The sequence below is a fragment of the Mercenaria mercenaria genome, chromosome 10 (genome assembly GCF_021730395.1).
Source record: "Mercenaria mercenaria strain notata chromosome 10, MADL_Memer_1, whole genome shotgun sequence".
In the NCBI taxonomy this organism is placed as follows: Eukaryota; Metazoa; Mollusca; class Bivalvia; order Venerida; family Veneridae; genus Mercenaria; species Mercenaria mercenaria.
The window spans coordinates 70,849,664-70,867,773 of record NC_069370.1 but is presented as its reverse complement, the minus strand read 5'-3'; the positions used below and the strand labels follow the sequence as shown (position 1 = coordinate 70,867,773).

The 18,110-nt window shown below is 33.3% G+C and overlaps 1 protein-coding gene across 1 annotated transcript in view; it reads right to left on the bottom strand.

The window, feature by feature from the left end:
* LOC123561326 (uncharacterized) overlaps positions 1-13,214 on the bottom strand; it is a 73,585-nt gene extending 60,371 nt beyond the window's left edge. The window contains exon 1 of the mRNA XM_053553310.1: positions 13,046-13,214. Coding sequence (XP_053409285.1) covers positions 13,046-13,100 — 55 coding nt within the window. The 5' untranslated portion in view covers positions 13,101-13,214. The remainder of the gene's footprint in view (positions 1-13,045) is intronic.
* Positions 13,215-18,110: the final 4,896 nt, after the last annotated feature.

Genomic DNA, 18,110 nt, shown 5'->3' with positions numbered 1-18,110 from the left:
TCTAGCATAACGTACGGGAGATTCCGATGTTTTCACTGGTGCTGCAAATCTCCATCTTAACCCCCGGGTGTAATATGACTCTCGTACTGTAAATGACGTATAACGAACTATATCTTTCTAATAGATTCGTGCGGTAGTTTTATTGTTTTATGTAAAATCAATTATAATCAAATACCTTTAAAGTTTGAACGGTGATTTACTTTATGCAGGTATGTCATGTAAGCAGGCCATTTTAACAAGATCTAACATTGCATTATTCACTTCAAGAATAAAACATTACGTTAATTACTGCATCAGTGTTTAACGTCATTGCATCAGTGTTGAGAAACTTTAGACCCTTATTGTAATCCTTATTGTAATGCACAGGGCTAAAATTTAACACTCATAAACCTTCAAAAAGCAAGATAAAAGTGAACAAGAGCTGTCTGATGACAGCGCGCTCGCCTGTTCGAAAAATTGATGAAAGTATGGGGTCAAACTATTACAAGAGATTTCTTAGACAAAAGAAAAAAATAGATAAGACAAACAATGTACCTGCATTTGTGAACTTGGATGATTCTTGTGTGACAGGAAAGGCCGTACCGGCGACAGTAACCATCAGAACAAATCAACACCCTTTACAATATTTACAAATTTATTTACATAAGATGATTATTAACAATGAATAGATGATATGAAAAAAAAAAAAAAAAAAAAAAAAAAAAAAAAAAACCCAAAAAACAAACTGATTATAAGAAAGAAAGAAGAAAAAAATCAAAGTTCAGTATCTCTAGATACAAAGTCCGACACTTCCATTGTAATGTGACGTGGCACAGTTCTTTCATTTCATTGCGAACTTTAAGTAGCACCAAAAAAAAAAGTAACATATCTTCAGATCAAGTCCCTTTAAACCGTGAATACGTTGATTCCGTTTTGGCTCCCTGTGGTGGTAGGTGATTGCATCCCTGAGCTGACTTCAGAGGATAACAAAAATCAGCGTCTTTGCGGTCTACGGCACACCATGGGACGAAAGCTCTGCGCTGGGAATATCACATCCAGGCGAGTGAAGACAAGTGAACCTCGGGCATTGTACTTCCGGGTTATGACGTCACCAGGTAAAATCGTCTGGCGGAAGAAGCTAAAATATATAACATATGGTAAGCACAATAGTAAAACAAATAAGTCAGGGCATAAAACTGCTCCTTTGGGTACACCATACCTCCGTAGGCTCCCATAAATAATACGTTCTACTTATACAAAATATATGTGCTACTAAGTTCAGACGTCACGGGATTAAAATACGTCACTTATTACTTCCATTATTACAAAACTTACTTACTTAAAAGACTAAAGTTAAAGTATGACAAAGATATGAAAAGTTTATGATGAAAAATATAGTAATGGAAATGATAAACTGCAGCTATTATTTATAACTACAAATTAACAAAATTCAATGTAAATCAAACGTTATACAATAATTTGTATCAATATAATGTCTAATGTCATACAACAAAACGGACATTGTATGTATATGCAATAGACTGGCACACAATTACAAATTACAATAATATATTACATACATGGTACTAGACTTGCCACATAGATTTATACATAAAAATACAATGCAGTAATGGCGTTCCATAACAACGAAATGTTTGACATATGTTTTTGAAACAGAGTACTTTATAAATATCATGTTACAAATTTCAATTTACATCTTATATATACGAAACATTTTAGACTCCTCTTTCCAAATAATTTACAAAAGTCTGAAAAATTTAATAAATTATCCTGACATACCGAAACTAGCTAAAATCACATGCCGAAAAGTAAATGTTACAGAATTCTGTAGAATGCACAAAAATTTACCAAATAAAAATCGTAATTCAAAAATCATACAAAAATCTAACAAATAAATTTCTTACCTCGATCGAGCATAAATTTCTAGCAAGAAAAATTAGTCAGACATAGATTCGTCTATAATGTCGGTAGGTGGTGTGCGCAAGGCATATCGAGTCCAGTCTATATAAAGGGTAATGTCCCGTCAAATACTAAATTTCATGGGACTCACGGCTTATTCGTGTGCTATGACTATTTGTATTTCCACGGGATTCACGATATAGCCGGGAAATCTAACTACTTTGGCGCGGATTGAAATTGACAATTTGAGGCCCGTTATAGTGGTTTTAGGGATAAAAACATGAATTACTGAAGTTTATAAAATATCAACTTTCTTATTACTGAACCGAATTTAATGAAATTTACATGGACATTTAAGTTATGAAATACAGAAAAACATTAGAGGTATTTTATGCGTGAAATCTAACATTTACCTCAATAACTCAAAAATTTACAAAAAGATGATGCAATACCTGCATTTACACTACAGATAAAATAAGGCCCGTATGTCAATTTGTGACATCTTGCATTATATGGCAATGTGTGATCATGATGGAAAGCAAGTGTTTAAAGTTTCATAGCCATAGATCAGACAGTGTAGACAAAATACGGAATAGTATTCAAAACTTAACTAATTTCTATATCATAAAGAGCCATAACTGAGCTAAAGTCCTTGTCTTGGTTATATAGTCTTGCCTACATATGTAGACTATGATGGTAAACTAGTGGTCAAAGTTTCAAAGAAATATGACAAACAGGTTAGGCAAAACTTTTGTACTCTTGCCTTCATATGGAGATCATGACGATAAACAAGTGTTCAAAGTTTCAAAGCAACATGTCAAATAGTTTTGACAACACGTTGACTTGTACGAAAACTGAACCAATTTCCAAGTCATAAAAGGGCATTAATTCAGACAAAATAGTTAAAAGAGTTATGTATTATTGCCTACAGATGGACCCAAGCCCCCCCCCCCCCCCCCCCACACCCTCCCTGGACATCATGATGAGAAACAAGCTAGTGTTCAAAGTTTCAAAGTTATATGTCAAATAGTTATTACAAAACATGAACTTGTACGAAATTTGAACCAATTTTCCAAGTCCAAATGAAGCCATAGTTCAGCCAAAATAATTGACAGAGTTATTTATTCTTGCCTACAGGTAGAGACTAATATAATAAACAAGTGTTCCAAGTTTGAAGTAAATATCTTTGATGGTATACAAGATATTACCATTTCATAAAAACTTAAAAAAAAAACGCCGTCGCCGGCTGCCCATGTTCTTCGAACAGTAGAGCTAAAAATGAGAGTAGTTTTTCCACACTTTGGGCAAATTAAAAAATGAAATGGAAATGACAGTGGTTTCATTTCTTCAACTTTCAGTTTCGATCTGCCGTAAACATACATCAGTCGATGATGTATTTACAAAGGACACACAGTTTAATGTGACGTTTTTTGCACAGTGCGCATACTCGGTAGACTGATTTGCCAATTTTTATCAAATGGAAATACCTTATCTTCATATTTTGATACACAGTCCAATATTTACCGTGACTTGGGAAATTACCGGCGAAAAAAATAACAAGGTAATATGCATGTATTTAAAATTTCTTAAAGTAATTGTTGATCAAAATTGGTAGTAAAGTTGATATTTTGCGTTCAAGTGCAAAAAAAGTTAAATTCTAGCACTGATGCAGTTTCAAGTGAGATGTTGAAAGCTTGGCCACAGTATAAATTGCTTACAAGCCATATATATATACAGTAAATGTACATTAATAATGTGTATGTTGATACATTTTCCTTAAATATCTCCACAAGTCTTCATATTTAGTTGCACACAGTAACAAAAAAAATGTCAGTATGATATGTTGTTGAAATACATTTGCTGTTTTTAGAAATGAATACTTCTAGCATAAACATAATTGAATTGAAGTGTTGATATTAAGAACTAAGCTTGTTTGTACTTGTATGTATTTGCCATGCAGATATATTTACTTGAATTTCTGCAGTTGTATTAATGTGCCTTAACATTAGATATACATTTTGTAGGAGATTCTTTTCTGCCATTTTCTTATGAAATGTTCTGGTTTCACTGTTTCGTAAATTTTAGAGAAAGTTTTGCTGATCGTTTTATATCTGTTTTTTTTTCTGTTACACAAAAATGTCATTAACATAGTAGCGGACATATTAAAATCAGATACACAAAGCTTAGACCCTGCGAAAACGGGAATAGAAGTCACGGCTTTAAATGGTAGTTAAGATTTGTTGTATTCTGATAGTGTATATGTACGTTTTGTATTTCTCTTGCATGATGTTGAATACCAATGTAAATATTGTTCAACTATGTGGTGTAGGTTATCCATCAAATAGTCTTTCACATCCGGAGTAAGATTTTTCAAATAACTTGGGACAAATATTAACCACATTTACACAGTATGTCACAACCAAGACACAGGTCCCTAGTCAAATTGAAAATTCCAATGTCACCATTAATCATTTTGTTTCCACTCCACTACAGAAATTCTGTAATAACTTTGCATAAATGTTAACATCACACACACATGATGTGTCTGGTGCAACACGTCCGTCCGTGCCTCTATGGTCAAGGTTACACACGCAAATCCAATGTTACTGTTTGCCTTTATTTCTACTAATAACTTGTTCATTCTTTTAAGGCATCTTTGTAAATGTTGACCACAGTGGCATGAATGCTTCATATATAAAACAACCTTCCGACATAATGTATATTGCCCAACTTATGATGCTGTTGTTTGTAAGATGACCATGTTATATTTATGTATTTTTATGAAATTTACAATTTTCAGTTTGGTTACACTCTACCTAATTTGTCTGGATATATTTGCCTGATTTCACTGTAAAGTAAGAAAACAATACAGAGGCACACAGTTTTAGTATTGTGTTCATATACACTAATTATTTGACAGATTATTTGTACCTGCATGGTTTACTTGCAATAATGCTGAATGCTGTTGGAAATATTGTTTTGTTATAATTTCTGTAAGTTGTACATATTCCTTTAATAATACATTTTGTCATTAGTTTTATATGTAAGCAGCTTTTTCAGTAACTACATTTTGGAATGCATTCAAACTTCAGAAATATGTTTGGCTTCATCAAATTGGTGCTTAGAAACTTTAGTAAAAGTTTTGCATTTAAGTAGGTTTCTCAATAACTACTATACGGAATGCTTTCAAACTTCATACATGTGTTTTACATCAGATGCCAAGTCACATATCTCTTGACTTGCATCTTGTTAAAATTGTGCCCCTTTTTGCTTAAAATTTGGATGAAAGTTTTGCATGTAGGTAGTATTTCTCAGTCACTACTGGACCAAATGCTGCCCCTCTTCGAAGAAGGAGGGGTATATTGTTTTGCAGATGTCTGTCGGTCAGTCGTTCGGTCTGTCGGCCGGTCGGTACGTAAACCTATCGGTTTCCGGATGATAACTTAAAAACACTTGCGTCTAGGATCATTAACGTTGATAGGGTGGTTGGTCATAACCAGCAGATGACCACTTTTGATTTTGAGATCAGAAGGTCAAAAGTCAAGGTCACAGTGCCCCGCAACAATTAAACAGTTTCCGAATAATAACTTGCGAAACTTGAGCCTAGGATCACAAAACTTAATAGGGAGGTTGATCATGACCAGCAGATAACCCTACTGATTTTGAGGTCAGTAGGTTAAAGGTCAAGGTTACATTGATCCAGAACAGAAGAACTTTTTTTTTCCAAATAACTAGAGAATGCTTTGGTCTAAGATCACATTTGATACGGAGGTCACTTATGACTGGTAAATGACCCATACTTATTGATTTGAGGTCAGTACGTCAAACGCCCAGTGCACAGTCACCAAATAATTTCTAATAATAATAATAAGTTCATTGTGCATCAAGGGGGCATTTCGTGTTCTACGAGCACTTGTTATATTAGTATCTGGCGTCGTGAAATGACCTCACAGGTAAGCTAATATAACTAATTTACATTTTGTCAAAATTATGCCCCTTAGCTTTGAAATTTTAGTGATAGTTTGCATGTAAGCAGGCTTCTAAGCATCAGCTTGGTTGCATGCTTTTAAACCTCATACACATGTTGTACAAATTCCTTTAATATTTCTTTGTATAATATGTGTGTCAAAAATCTTCATGTGCATCAGTGCCATGTTTCTTTTTATAATGATTTTTTAACAATTGAATTTAAGTAAATTTTTACCTCCATTGTAAAATATTTTTCTTTAAATACACCAGACAGTTAACATTACTTTTTTATATAGGACCATTGTGGTCTTCCTCTTGTAGAGCTAAAATGTTCAGGTAAATCTGGTCATTAGAAGTATGCTGATTAATACTGTATAGGTAGTGAATTTTTAGACGTAAGCGTTGTGAAATGTATGTAGTGAAAATGAAAACAAATTCTTGTCAGAAAACGTTGGCCCATTTTCAAATAATATCACAGATATTTTCCTTTTGTGACCCTCTACTAAAATTGTTCAAGCAAGCTGTGAAACTCAGGCAAGGGATAGAGCTCCATCTTGGCCCTCTTGTTTTGCTTTTGTTGATTAGTTATGGTTGCAAACAATATCCTATTTAGTTTTAACGATTTTCCTTGTCTATTTTCCCGAAGAATTAACTTGTATCTAAAACATTATACTGCTTGACATATATGCTTGTCATTCTTTCAAAACATGTCTTTGTGTTATGTCCAGATAATGCAAAACAATTTATCCTGTCATTTAAATGAAGCGGAATGAGGCGACGTTCACTTCTTTTGCCTTCTCTCTCTCCACCCCCCCCCCCCCCCCCCAGGGATTTTAATTTGGGTATCACTAGGTCAGACCAGAATTATGGCCCTTGACTTACTCAAAATAGGCATAAAAAGGGCATAAGTTTGTGTCGCATATATCTCAAAAAGTATTTGACCCAGTATTATGAAACATTACAGGAATCGTGTTCAGAGTTGCCCTTGTCCGTCCGTCTGAATTTGTGTTGTTCATATCTCAAAAAGTATTTGACCCAGTTATCAAACCTCACAGGATTGTTATTCAGCACGGGAAGCAGTACACCAGGGATTTTAATTTGGATCTCACACGGTCAGACCAGAATTATGGCCCTTGACTTAGTCAAAATAGGCATAAAAAGGGCATAAGTTTGTGTCGCATATATCTCAAAAAGTATTTGACCCAGTATTATTGAACATTACAGGAATCGTGTTCAGCATGTGAAGTTGTGCATCTGAGTTTTTGTTAGAGATACATAAGTATCACTTAGTCAGACCAGAGTTATGACCCTTGACTTAGTAAAAAAAAGTAGGCATAAAAAGGCATAAAAGTTGTGTCACACATATTTCAAAATGTATATGACATACGGTCATGAAACATCATAGGAATATTATTCAGCATGTGAAGTTGTGCACATGGGATTTTATTCTGGATTTTGATCAGTCAGACCAGAGTTATGGCCCTTGATTATCAAATAAATATGCATAAATGGGATACAAATTTGTGTCACATGTATCTCAAGAAGTATTTGATTTGAGTCATAAAACGTTAGCGGATTGTTATATAGTATGTGAAGTTGCACACCTGGTGTTCTGTTTGAGATTTCACTCGGCCATATTGGAAATATGGTCCTTGACTTAGTGAAAGATACACATAAAGTGCTTTTGTTGCATATATCTTTAAAAAATTCACATAGAGTCATAAAATCATGTAGGAATATTATCCAGCATGTGAATATATGCACCTGAGTTTTTTGGGTTTTTTTTTCACTTTGCAAGACAAAGTTATGGCCCTTGATCTAGTCAAAAAAATAAAAGCTTTTACTACATGTATGTCAAGATTTGCTTGACCTAGAGTCATAAAACATAAGAGGATAGATTTATAGCCTATGAAGTTCTGCGCCAGGTGTTCTCTTTGGGATTATATGTACACATAAAAATCTTAAGAGTTGCAAACGTCTTTAAAAAATGTTTAACCTTGAGTCATGAAACCAGTGATAGGTGTGTGTGTTCGTGTGCGTGTGCGTGTGCGCGTGTGTGTGTGGTGGAGGGTGGGGGGGGGGGGCACCTGTGTCCTATAGAGACACATTTAGTTTCAAGAGTAATGTCTAATTCATTTAGTTATTTGCTTTATCACAGAGTGCTTACAGTACTTCTGAAAATCATACTTTCACAAATATTTCAGCATGCAAAATATCTACTTATACATTTATTTTCTTTGATTCTTACCTACTCTTTTTTCATATTAAGTTTTGTTGCTTTTATACTGTTCTAGATTTTAACAGTAAATAGATCATGTAGATATCATGTATAACATATTTCTATATATATACGAGTTACAGGAGAATATTGCAGTTATTGTCAGTTTCTTGAATGTTATTATAAAAAAATCGGTTAACATTCACGTAATATTAAAATCACACTTAAAACCATGTTTAAACTGTGCTGACCCAAGGTTAAGATTACAACTTCAATACGTTTGTTGGAGCTTTATGTCAATCAAAATGTTAGTGTATTAATTTCCTTTTTGCTACTTTCAGTTATAAAAGAGAAACTTGTCTGACTGAAGTAGTTGTCAAATACATGCATATTGTACGACATCGGACAAGGTTTTAAAGTCTAATAAGATGTATTCAGATCTACAATTAAAGCTGACATTTTGATATAATGTTATGTGGAATATAGTACTCGTCATATATAGCAAGAAATATCTTTGAAAACGATGGTCGGCGAGTTGTAATAACACAAGAAGTTTGTGAGGTTTTCTTATCATATGTGTTATTCTAACATCTACTAGTATCTAACATTTTTCAAATAGCAAAACTAAACATCACACTCTAACAATTTAAAGGTTCTCTTTTAATTTTTCACAAAGGTTTTGTAGGGGTGCAATTTTGTTTCGTTTATCCTACGACGAATAATTACAGCAGTGTTCTGGAAAATACTTCTCCACCTAGAAGACCTTAATCGATTGGCTAATCACATCCTTTTTAATGTGATACGCAGATCGTATTTAGCATTTTCTGTAAATTGATAAATGTTGGTATTTGGACAGGTTTTCATTATATTTATTAAACTTACTAATCATTTTTAGATATATCAATATTCTTCTAAATATACTGAGCGAAACGTAGCTTTAAAACTATAAACAGTGTCATTAAGGACAAACGCTTCGTCTGACATTTCACTCAGCGTTGCACAATCAGCAGAGTGAAAAAGAAAAGACACCCTCGTCCAATTAGACAGAGTGTTGTATAAATCTTTCATTTTGATAAATAATCTATAATGCATTATCACGTAGTCTGACTTGCAAACATCATTTACGTGGTATGGGCCAGTCTAGGTTGCGAATTCGTTCTTAGACGGCATTCGATGAAAAAAAAAAAAAAAAAAAAAAAACACTCTTCGGTTATCAATATTTACTGAGAAAATAGACTTATCACCATAAAAAGTTCATTGCTGCTTTTAACTGGTGTCATACAGGTGCATAGATTGATACCGGTTATGATTATCATTGCGTCATTAGTTATTTTCTAGTACCATGCCTAGTTATAAATAAAATATATAATATCACAATTTATGTTTTTTATTACCTTACAAGAAGATGAGGTTCCATAATGCCAAAATATTACATTAATACTTGGTAGTATCTCTAAGTATAAGTTGCCATGTTTTATAACAGTATTGTTAGTTCAGAGTTTTCACCAATCTTCTTGAAACCACAGTTTAAATCAAATAGTTTAGAATGAAATAGTGAAATATTTCCAAATTATGGTTACCGTCATTTCAGAGGAGATGCTTCATAATGTATATCCACATCTTTTCTGTCTGTAAGTAAACGTAAGTGAAATAACTGGTTTTGGGGAGGCTGCATTCTTGGAACGTAGCTTTCTCTGCTGGATATTTAGTCTTGTTTTTGTCTTTACTTTCTGTTTAATTCTGATTTTACATACGGCAATCATCACATCATTCATTACCTCTACGCCGATTATTTTTATGTCGTGAAATGGTAGCTTTAAGATATTAAGTAGGCATTGTAACTAAAATTACAAACTTCAAGTAGGCACTTTCTATTTTTATATGTAGCTAGCTTCATCAAATTACGCAGTCTGAAAAAAATATTTAAGATACATGTATCATTTTCTGAAAAAGAGTTATTTGAGCTGAAAAAAATGATCCTGGGTAAAATATCTGGAAAAAATGGAGACAACTCCGCTAAAACTTTATTGTAGGCTTAGGTGGCTATGTACATAGTATTTCATGTAAAGCATGCACTTTTTACCTCTAGACACGAAAAAATCATGCACATAATTAGTAGCAGTTACTGTAAAGATCAGTGGCCGTATTCATAAAGCATCTTAAGTATAAGTTTTGACTTAAGTTGAAGATTTTACTTAAGTTTGTGGTGATTTCAGCTTAAGTCTAAGTAAAAACTTAAGTCCTATTCATAAAACAGCATAAACTTAAGTCAGAAAACAAAATAGCGTCGTGAGTACGATTAAAGTGTTGTTTTTCAGATAAAAGCACTTTAAACATAATTGTGCATGTTGTATCGGTCTGAAATTAATGTGTTTTTTTTAATGTTTTCGTCCACAATAAAAGCCAAGAATTACTTATTAAGTTGTTTTATGAATAACAAATACACTTAAGTAAAATAAATTTCTTACCTAAGTAATACTTAAGTAAATAATCCATTTCTTATACTTATACTTGAGATGTTTTATGAATACGGCCCCAGCACTTTGAAAAAAAAATATGTACAAATCAAATCATTTAATGCCCTGGGGGAAAGTGTGGAATTTTTATGGTGAAATTTGTCAACAAACAGAAGATTTTTGTTTTTAATTTTAAAACCTACAGAATTTCGCAAGGTAAAGTTTGTTGAGAAATCTATTGCTGGAAAGAGAATGATCTCTGCTACCCATATATATGCGTCAAAGTATGGGTAAAATATCTAGAAATATGAGAAAATCAAATAAAACAATTTCAGGACTGCTAGATGCATGACTATATATAGCAGGTAACACAGATAGCTTACTTTTCTATTGCACTGGTATAACATGCACAGGATTATGCTTGTCAAACGGTGTTCACTCAACAATTTCACTCTACAAACAGATTGTTTCCCTTGTTTAAAGAGGGCTTAGGGTAAGTCTCTATATTATATAGTCCTTCATACAGCACTTTTATTACTTCATTTAGCCTTTATATCACCCTTACAATAGTCCCGTTATTTCTATTTTATTCCCCTTTACTTATCCATGCTAACCGTGCATCTATGCCCTTAAGAATCGATGATCTAGACAAGTGCAATGCATCATTGCACTTGCCATATGATTATCATTCCCGGTCCAGGAACTTGAAATTTCTGAGATGCTCTTGAGTGTCTCTCACCTAACTAAGAGGCTTGTACCGGTGCTATACACCGGACACGTTAAAGAACCAGACTGTCTATTCGCAAAGAGCTAGGCTAAGTTAGTTGGACAGGTCTGTATCTAAATGATTTTTATCTATTTGTTCTTTGGGCTTTATCTCACTCTGTCCCTCTGGTCAGATCGCTCTGTGTCTGTACTAGTAGAGGATGAATTTCGCGCCCTGTGTGGCTTCGTTTGCTATATGTAAAGCGCCTTTGAACGTGTTTATCATGAAAAGGGCGCTATATAAATCTGGTATAATAATAATAATAATAATAAGGACATATATGTATACGCAAAATAAATTATCTTTGAACATACTTTTTTTGCAGGTTAGTAATTGTATATTATTCTCAACTTGGGTCTTCCTCAGTTAGATGTTATTGTAATTGATATTTTAACAGCTGTATATTTTAAGTAATCATTATTCCATTGTATATTATCATTCTATTTGTTTTGTTATTTGATGTATCATGGCACTTGCCATATAGTTATCTTTCCATAAGGACGTATATTGATACGCAAAATAAATTATCTTTGATAACACTTTGTTGCAGCTGTCTTGACTTCACTTAAATTAGTTCAATCCAAAATACAAGAACCCACTAATAAATAATTTAAGTAATACGTACTGCTCACGGCTACGGGGTCTCCGTCAAATTATTTATTAGTGGTTACTAATAAATGTAAGGATGACATAAGTCAGCACAAAGTCACCACTTCGTCATACACACCCTGTTCCGCAAAAAGTCTATGTTTGAGAATTTCAAATTATTTCAAGTACATGCAAGTGTAGTATTTCATGTGATTACTGCTAAGTTATCATTGTTGACCCTTGGGAAAATTATCACATAACAGCTAAAATATTAGAGAGTTTTACCCAGTTCCTACATTTCGCGTGCAAGGACTGAAACGCGAGTTAAAATGGTCAGAGTCGGAAAACAAACAGCGAATAAATATAAACCACATACAAAATTTAATACATGCCCTATGGAATCTCGGTGCGACATGCTTTTTGCTGTTTGCTTTTTGCTTTCTTCGTTTTGCTTTTTGCATTTATGTTTTACCTCTTGCGTTTTGCTATTTGTCTTTTGCTAGTTTGCTTTTTTTAATATATGCCTATAGCTATAGATAATAAAATCTTAAAAGATAATTTGTAAGCAAAGAATGCAACCAAGAATGATAATAGCAGACTCGATTTGATTGAGTCTGTTCATGAGATGTAATGAAACATGCAACACCTCCCACGCCCCCTAGCACCGGGTTAAGAGGACCTCTAGATCTATTACACATATATTGAATGGACTCCATGATCAAAAAGGACCAGAAACTATAACAACACAAGACATCAACGTAAAGCATCTTTAAAAATATATAATTGGTAGTAATTTGAATTTCTATAGCAGTGAGATCGGCTGCATTATACAAAATCCCTATACAATATGTTTTATTCTTTTAGCGTTTTGATTATTGGTATTTTTGCCTCTTGATTCTTGCTTTTTGCTGTTTGTGATTTGTTTTTTGCTTCATGGTTTTTGCTTTTTGCGTGTTGCTTTTTTGTGTTTTGGGTGTAGTATTTTCTAACATGTACATAACTGCATAATGTGTATCCCGGTGCAAAAAGCAAAACGCAAATAGCAAAACGCAAAAAGCAAAAAGCATGTCGCAATGGGATTCCATGCATACCAAGCTACAAATTAATGCCGTTAAAGCTGTGTAGCAAACAAAGAAGTAAAATATGTACCTTGTACTGAAGAAAGTATGGCACACAGGCCAAAATGTTTAAAAAATCCTGTCATTTTCTGTTGCTTCCTGATTTGCACATGTGAAAACAGTTATGGCGGTACACTGATTTAGTAAACCGACCTTACTATGTTGAGGGGAAAAACTAAAGCTCTTTTTGTTCCGGGTTCATGTTGGAGTAGTGTTTACAATTTTCCCATCTCACGACAAAGTACTTGTTTCAACAATAAAATCAAGATTTATAAGAGTGCTTATAAACTTTTTCTTGCTTACTTTCTGTTTCATGTGGAGAAATTGTTGGCTGCTTATGGAGATTTGTCAGGTTAAATGATCGCCGTTGTATAACTGCATAACAGTAGTAATATTACAACATTACACTAAATGAACAAATAAAACTGCTCAAAACTTATTGAAGAGATCGTATAATCATTTTTTATCAGAAGATCGAATAAAATAATTTATATAAATACATTCTGACATCAATAAGCACCTCTTTATATAAAAACTCACAGGTTGCCATTTATTCATTAAACGATTTTTGTTTCCGTATACAGAGCCCAGGCTTTATTCTACGTTATCCGGGTAAATGACATAACGCCATTACCTCCAGTTATAAAACGCGTCGAACTACCTTAACTGTAATTCTCAAGGCCACAGAACAAGAGATCTTTACCAGAAAATAATATTGCAACTTAGCATTTTACATTTAAACTGGTCTAGACATTCTCTCAAGTACTTTATCACTTGCCTGTTATTAAAATTTATTCATGATCATTTGATAAGCGTCGTATTATTTATGTACAGTATATACATAAAGCACGTTTACAGACTTAAATGTATGGATATGCCATAGCATTACAAATACTTTCATCTGTGGATACGGTAACTAAGCGTGACAAGGCAAGAGCTTACCTCGTGGAGTGAAAAATGACGTCAAATTTGTAAATCTTAGTTTAAAAAAAGAAAATGTATAGATATAGGAAACTTTGATGTGTCATTGCCATACAATTTATGATTCTTTGATAAAAACTACCTAAACACAAAGTTTTCTGATATAGGTGTACCAAAAACTAAAGATAGGGAGCATAAACCATATTTTTATGTTTAGTAACAGTGAACCAAAATACAATCAAAAGTAAGTTCTTAATATATGCTTACTATACATGTTTGAAAACAGTCAGTCAAGCCTTAATAACGTTATAAACTGGAAACCACCCTTTTGGTGATCAAAGTGACTAACTAACTATAACCTTGACCTTGACACAATGACATTATAATGACTTTTTATATATATAAAAAAAATTGGGCGCTCAGAGGGATTTTAACCGTGACCCATCTGTTCCACTGGTCCACAGCAGAAACGATCTCTTCAGCCCAACACTCTGGACACACTGATAGAGGAACCATTTTTCTATTTTTAGTTACAGTAACATTGACCCTAACCCAAGTGAACCCGCTAAATACATTCCCAACATTTGTGTTTGATAAAGCTATCTACACACCATTCACTGACCCAAACTAAAGATACTAAGCATTAACCATTTTTTTTATATTTTAGTAAAAGTGACCAAGCTACTTGCTGTACAACAAGTTTGGTGGCAGTAAGTAAGTCTAAACTAAAATTATAAACCGGAAACCACCTTTATTATGATCACATTAAGAAAAAATCTATATTTAGTAACAATGACGTTGAGCTTGATCAAATGGCTTTGAAATGAACTTTTCATCAAAATAAAAAAGTAGGATCTCGGTGGGATTTGAACCGCCACCTATCCGTTCCACAGCACAAACAGTAGTTTTGTAGAGAACATACCTAAAATTTTAAATCATGAAAAGCCATTAAACAATTAAGGTGGAATGCGCCTAATTTGAAGTTCTTCGGTTCCGTTTCGAAATTTTGTTTAATATAAAATTCAGCATATTTCTCATAGAATGCGTATTTTACTTTTTTTGATATTTCTGTAACTTTTTTCCCTACAAACCTTCAAACACGACCATTGACGTCCATTTTTGATGAACCATGATTTCACGTCCGTCAGACTGTTTTCTTAAATCGTTCTGTTCAGTCAACAAGTATCGATTTGCTTGTTTCTCATCATATTTTCATTTAAAAATGTCTTTGAAATGGTGTATGATTTGTGGAGATCATTTTAACGTTAAAGTCGATATTTACAAGTGATGTCAGAGCGACAAATATGACGTTTAGTTTTGAATAAAAAGTTTGCGTTAATCTTGTCTCATGTAAAACCCAAACGATTGAACTAACATGATCATGAAAACTTTATTTTCTGACGATTGAAGGAATAAAATTATGGGGTCACCGAATTCATTTTCGCGTAAAATTACGTTACGCTACCCCTACCCCCCAAATCACAAGATAGCGCAATTGAGTATTTTTTCATGTATCTCCTCCTTTTAGGATAAACTCTACTTTTTTATTTTTTCCTAGTAAAATTAAATCAAAATAGCCTTTAAAACTCTGGTACATTCGCGAAATTATTTCTGTGTAGAACTCAGATTTTAATGTTTATATTATATTTGTTATATAAGAATGCGACAAAATCAACACCCCGTTACCCTTTGCGCTGAATTACATTTCTCTACTCCTACCCCAGATATAAAACGCGTAAATGGATTTTCTGATTCTCGTGATCAAGACAAACTCATCTTTAACATATTTAAGTAGAATTTAATCAAAAGAGGCCTTTACAACTATTAATGATATTCATTCAACGTTACAACTGTGGTATAAAACTTCAAAATAATGAAAAATTAATTCTGACCCGTAAAAACCAAATTCCACCATCAAGTTATGCGAACGTATGCGTGGAACGGGTAATTAACCGGACAACCTCATGGCAACTTATCTTATGGTCAGACGTTACTAGGGTGGTGAAGTAAGAAACTAAATAGTAAAATTGTAAGACCTCGGAATGTGCGTGCGTGCGTGCGTGTGTGCGTACTTAGGGAGGGTTTGGGATAATATTAAGAAAAACAAGATACAAAAAAACTTTACTCCCTTGGAGGGGCGGTTGAGTCAAGGGTCATACGCCCCAACACTGGTAATCAAAAGTCATATCATTGTCAGAGTTTTGTTTTGTGGATCCATGCAATAAGCACAAATGTGAAAGAAGCAAGTTCAGATAGTTTGTTTGAATAGAAATTTGTAGGAATAGACATACGTGCAATAAGTACTGCCAACGTATAGATCCTTATTAATTTGATAATTTTTATTAGTATGTGCAAAAAAAGATAAATTTACACTTCATGTGTGACAAGCAGCATAATGTTTCATTCTAAAATAAAAACCTTTCTAATCCGAAAACCCCTCTAATCCGAACTTTTTTCTGGTCCGAGTATGTTCGGATTAGACAGGTTCCACTGTATTATGTTTTATTACAAACATGTTGCAATCAAAAAGGACATTTTGTCAAATGCAGGATCAATGATTCTGCATTTACTGCTTAAATCCGATGCCAAATCTGCTGGCGCACAACTTATATTATATAAACTACTATACAACTCCATGTGTTTTGACTGTACAGTTTATTTGATTATAATTAAATCACAACATAGTGTTCCAACCACTGGCACCAGAACAGAAAGAAAATGCCTCTGTATATGTTATACCCCACCCCCAGGTATACTATAAGAACCATGGTCATGAACGGGAAAATACACTAACCCATTTCAATCGCGTATTTCTCACCTAAAACGTGCAGTTCGGTAAATGTGTACTATGGATATTGAACAAATGGTAATTTATCTTCCATTGTGTACCGGTCACATTTCTTCAGTATTCCTTATTATAGAGAAACAATCTGTAGATTATAGTTTCATCAACAGATGGAATCTTTGGCTGAATATCCAGGTGCACTTATTTTTTTCCCTTACACATATTTTCATTAAGTTCTGCTGATACCTTTTATGATACATTTTTCAAAACACTTGCAGTTATATCAACAGAGCAATCATATTAAGAATCCACAAGTGAATGGAAGAGTGACTTAAAGTCAACTACTCTAATCACTTGACCGTGCAAAGTCTTGGCATTGTCCAGTGTTACAGTTGCAGTCTGTATTAAATACCCCTTTTTCAAGTGGCAAGCTCAGAAATAAAGTTCATTTCAGTAAAATTATGATAACATCAAACTACTGGTCCTTATTAATTTCAAATTCTATAGGTGAATTACTTTGAAATCTAATATTCCGTTCACTTTCCAAAGAACAGAAATAGCTCTGACCACAGAAGAGTCCGTTTTTTAAGAGATCATGGACAGATTTTAAGTAAAATTAGTGTTTAAAACTTGTTTACTGAACATTTTGCAGTTTGTGCTCGGCCGTCTAGTTGAAAACAAACTTTCTTTCTGTAATTTTTTCTGTAATTTTTCTCTTTTTTCTCGAAAATGAACTTTCTGATGAGGTCGTTCCGAAGATTTACTAATTAGTTGTTTTTTTTGCAGGGATTATGATTAGATGTAAACACACAAATATAACCCTTATGGAGCCTCTCTTTTGAATTTAATATATTCGTAGTTAAAATGTAGCTATAAGTACACCCAAGTAAGTATTATTACTGCAAAAAAGTTTATGTCAGACTGAAAATAGTATGACACAGGAATCCATCTTATTATTTGAAAACACTTAAGACTGATAATAATGTCAACTTGCCTCATAAATTACACTTAATGAGGCTCAAAGTATAAAGAGTAACTAATTAATGTTCTGATATCATTAAATGTTAGAACACATTAAAATTAGTTTTTTTTTATATACCAAAGTGATATGATACTCAAAATTGAAATAAATTGATCCTATTAATGAGAGTTATTGACAATTCCCATTTTTGGACCTCATCTATGTCATTTTTCTTAATCTTTTATATGAAATGTGCATACAATGTAACTGAATAAATATTATATCGAAATCAGTACTGATTAGGGTCATAAATGAACTTTTTCTAAATTGTTTTCAAAATGTTCTATATATCTATTTAAAAGCAAGGATGAATATCCGACAGGGAAAGGCACGATCTAAAAACACAGCCTCCCCAAACGTTAACCCGGC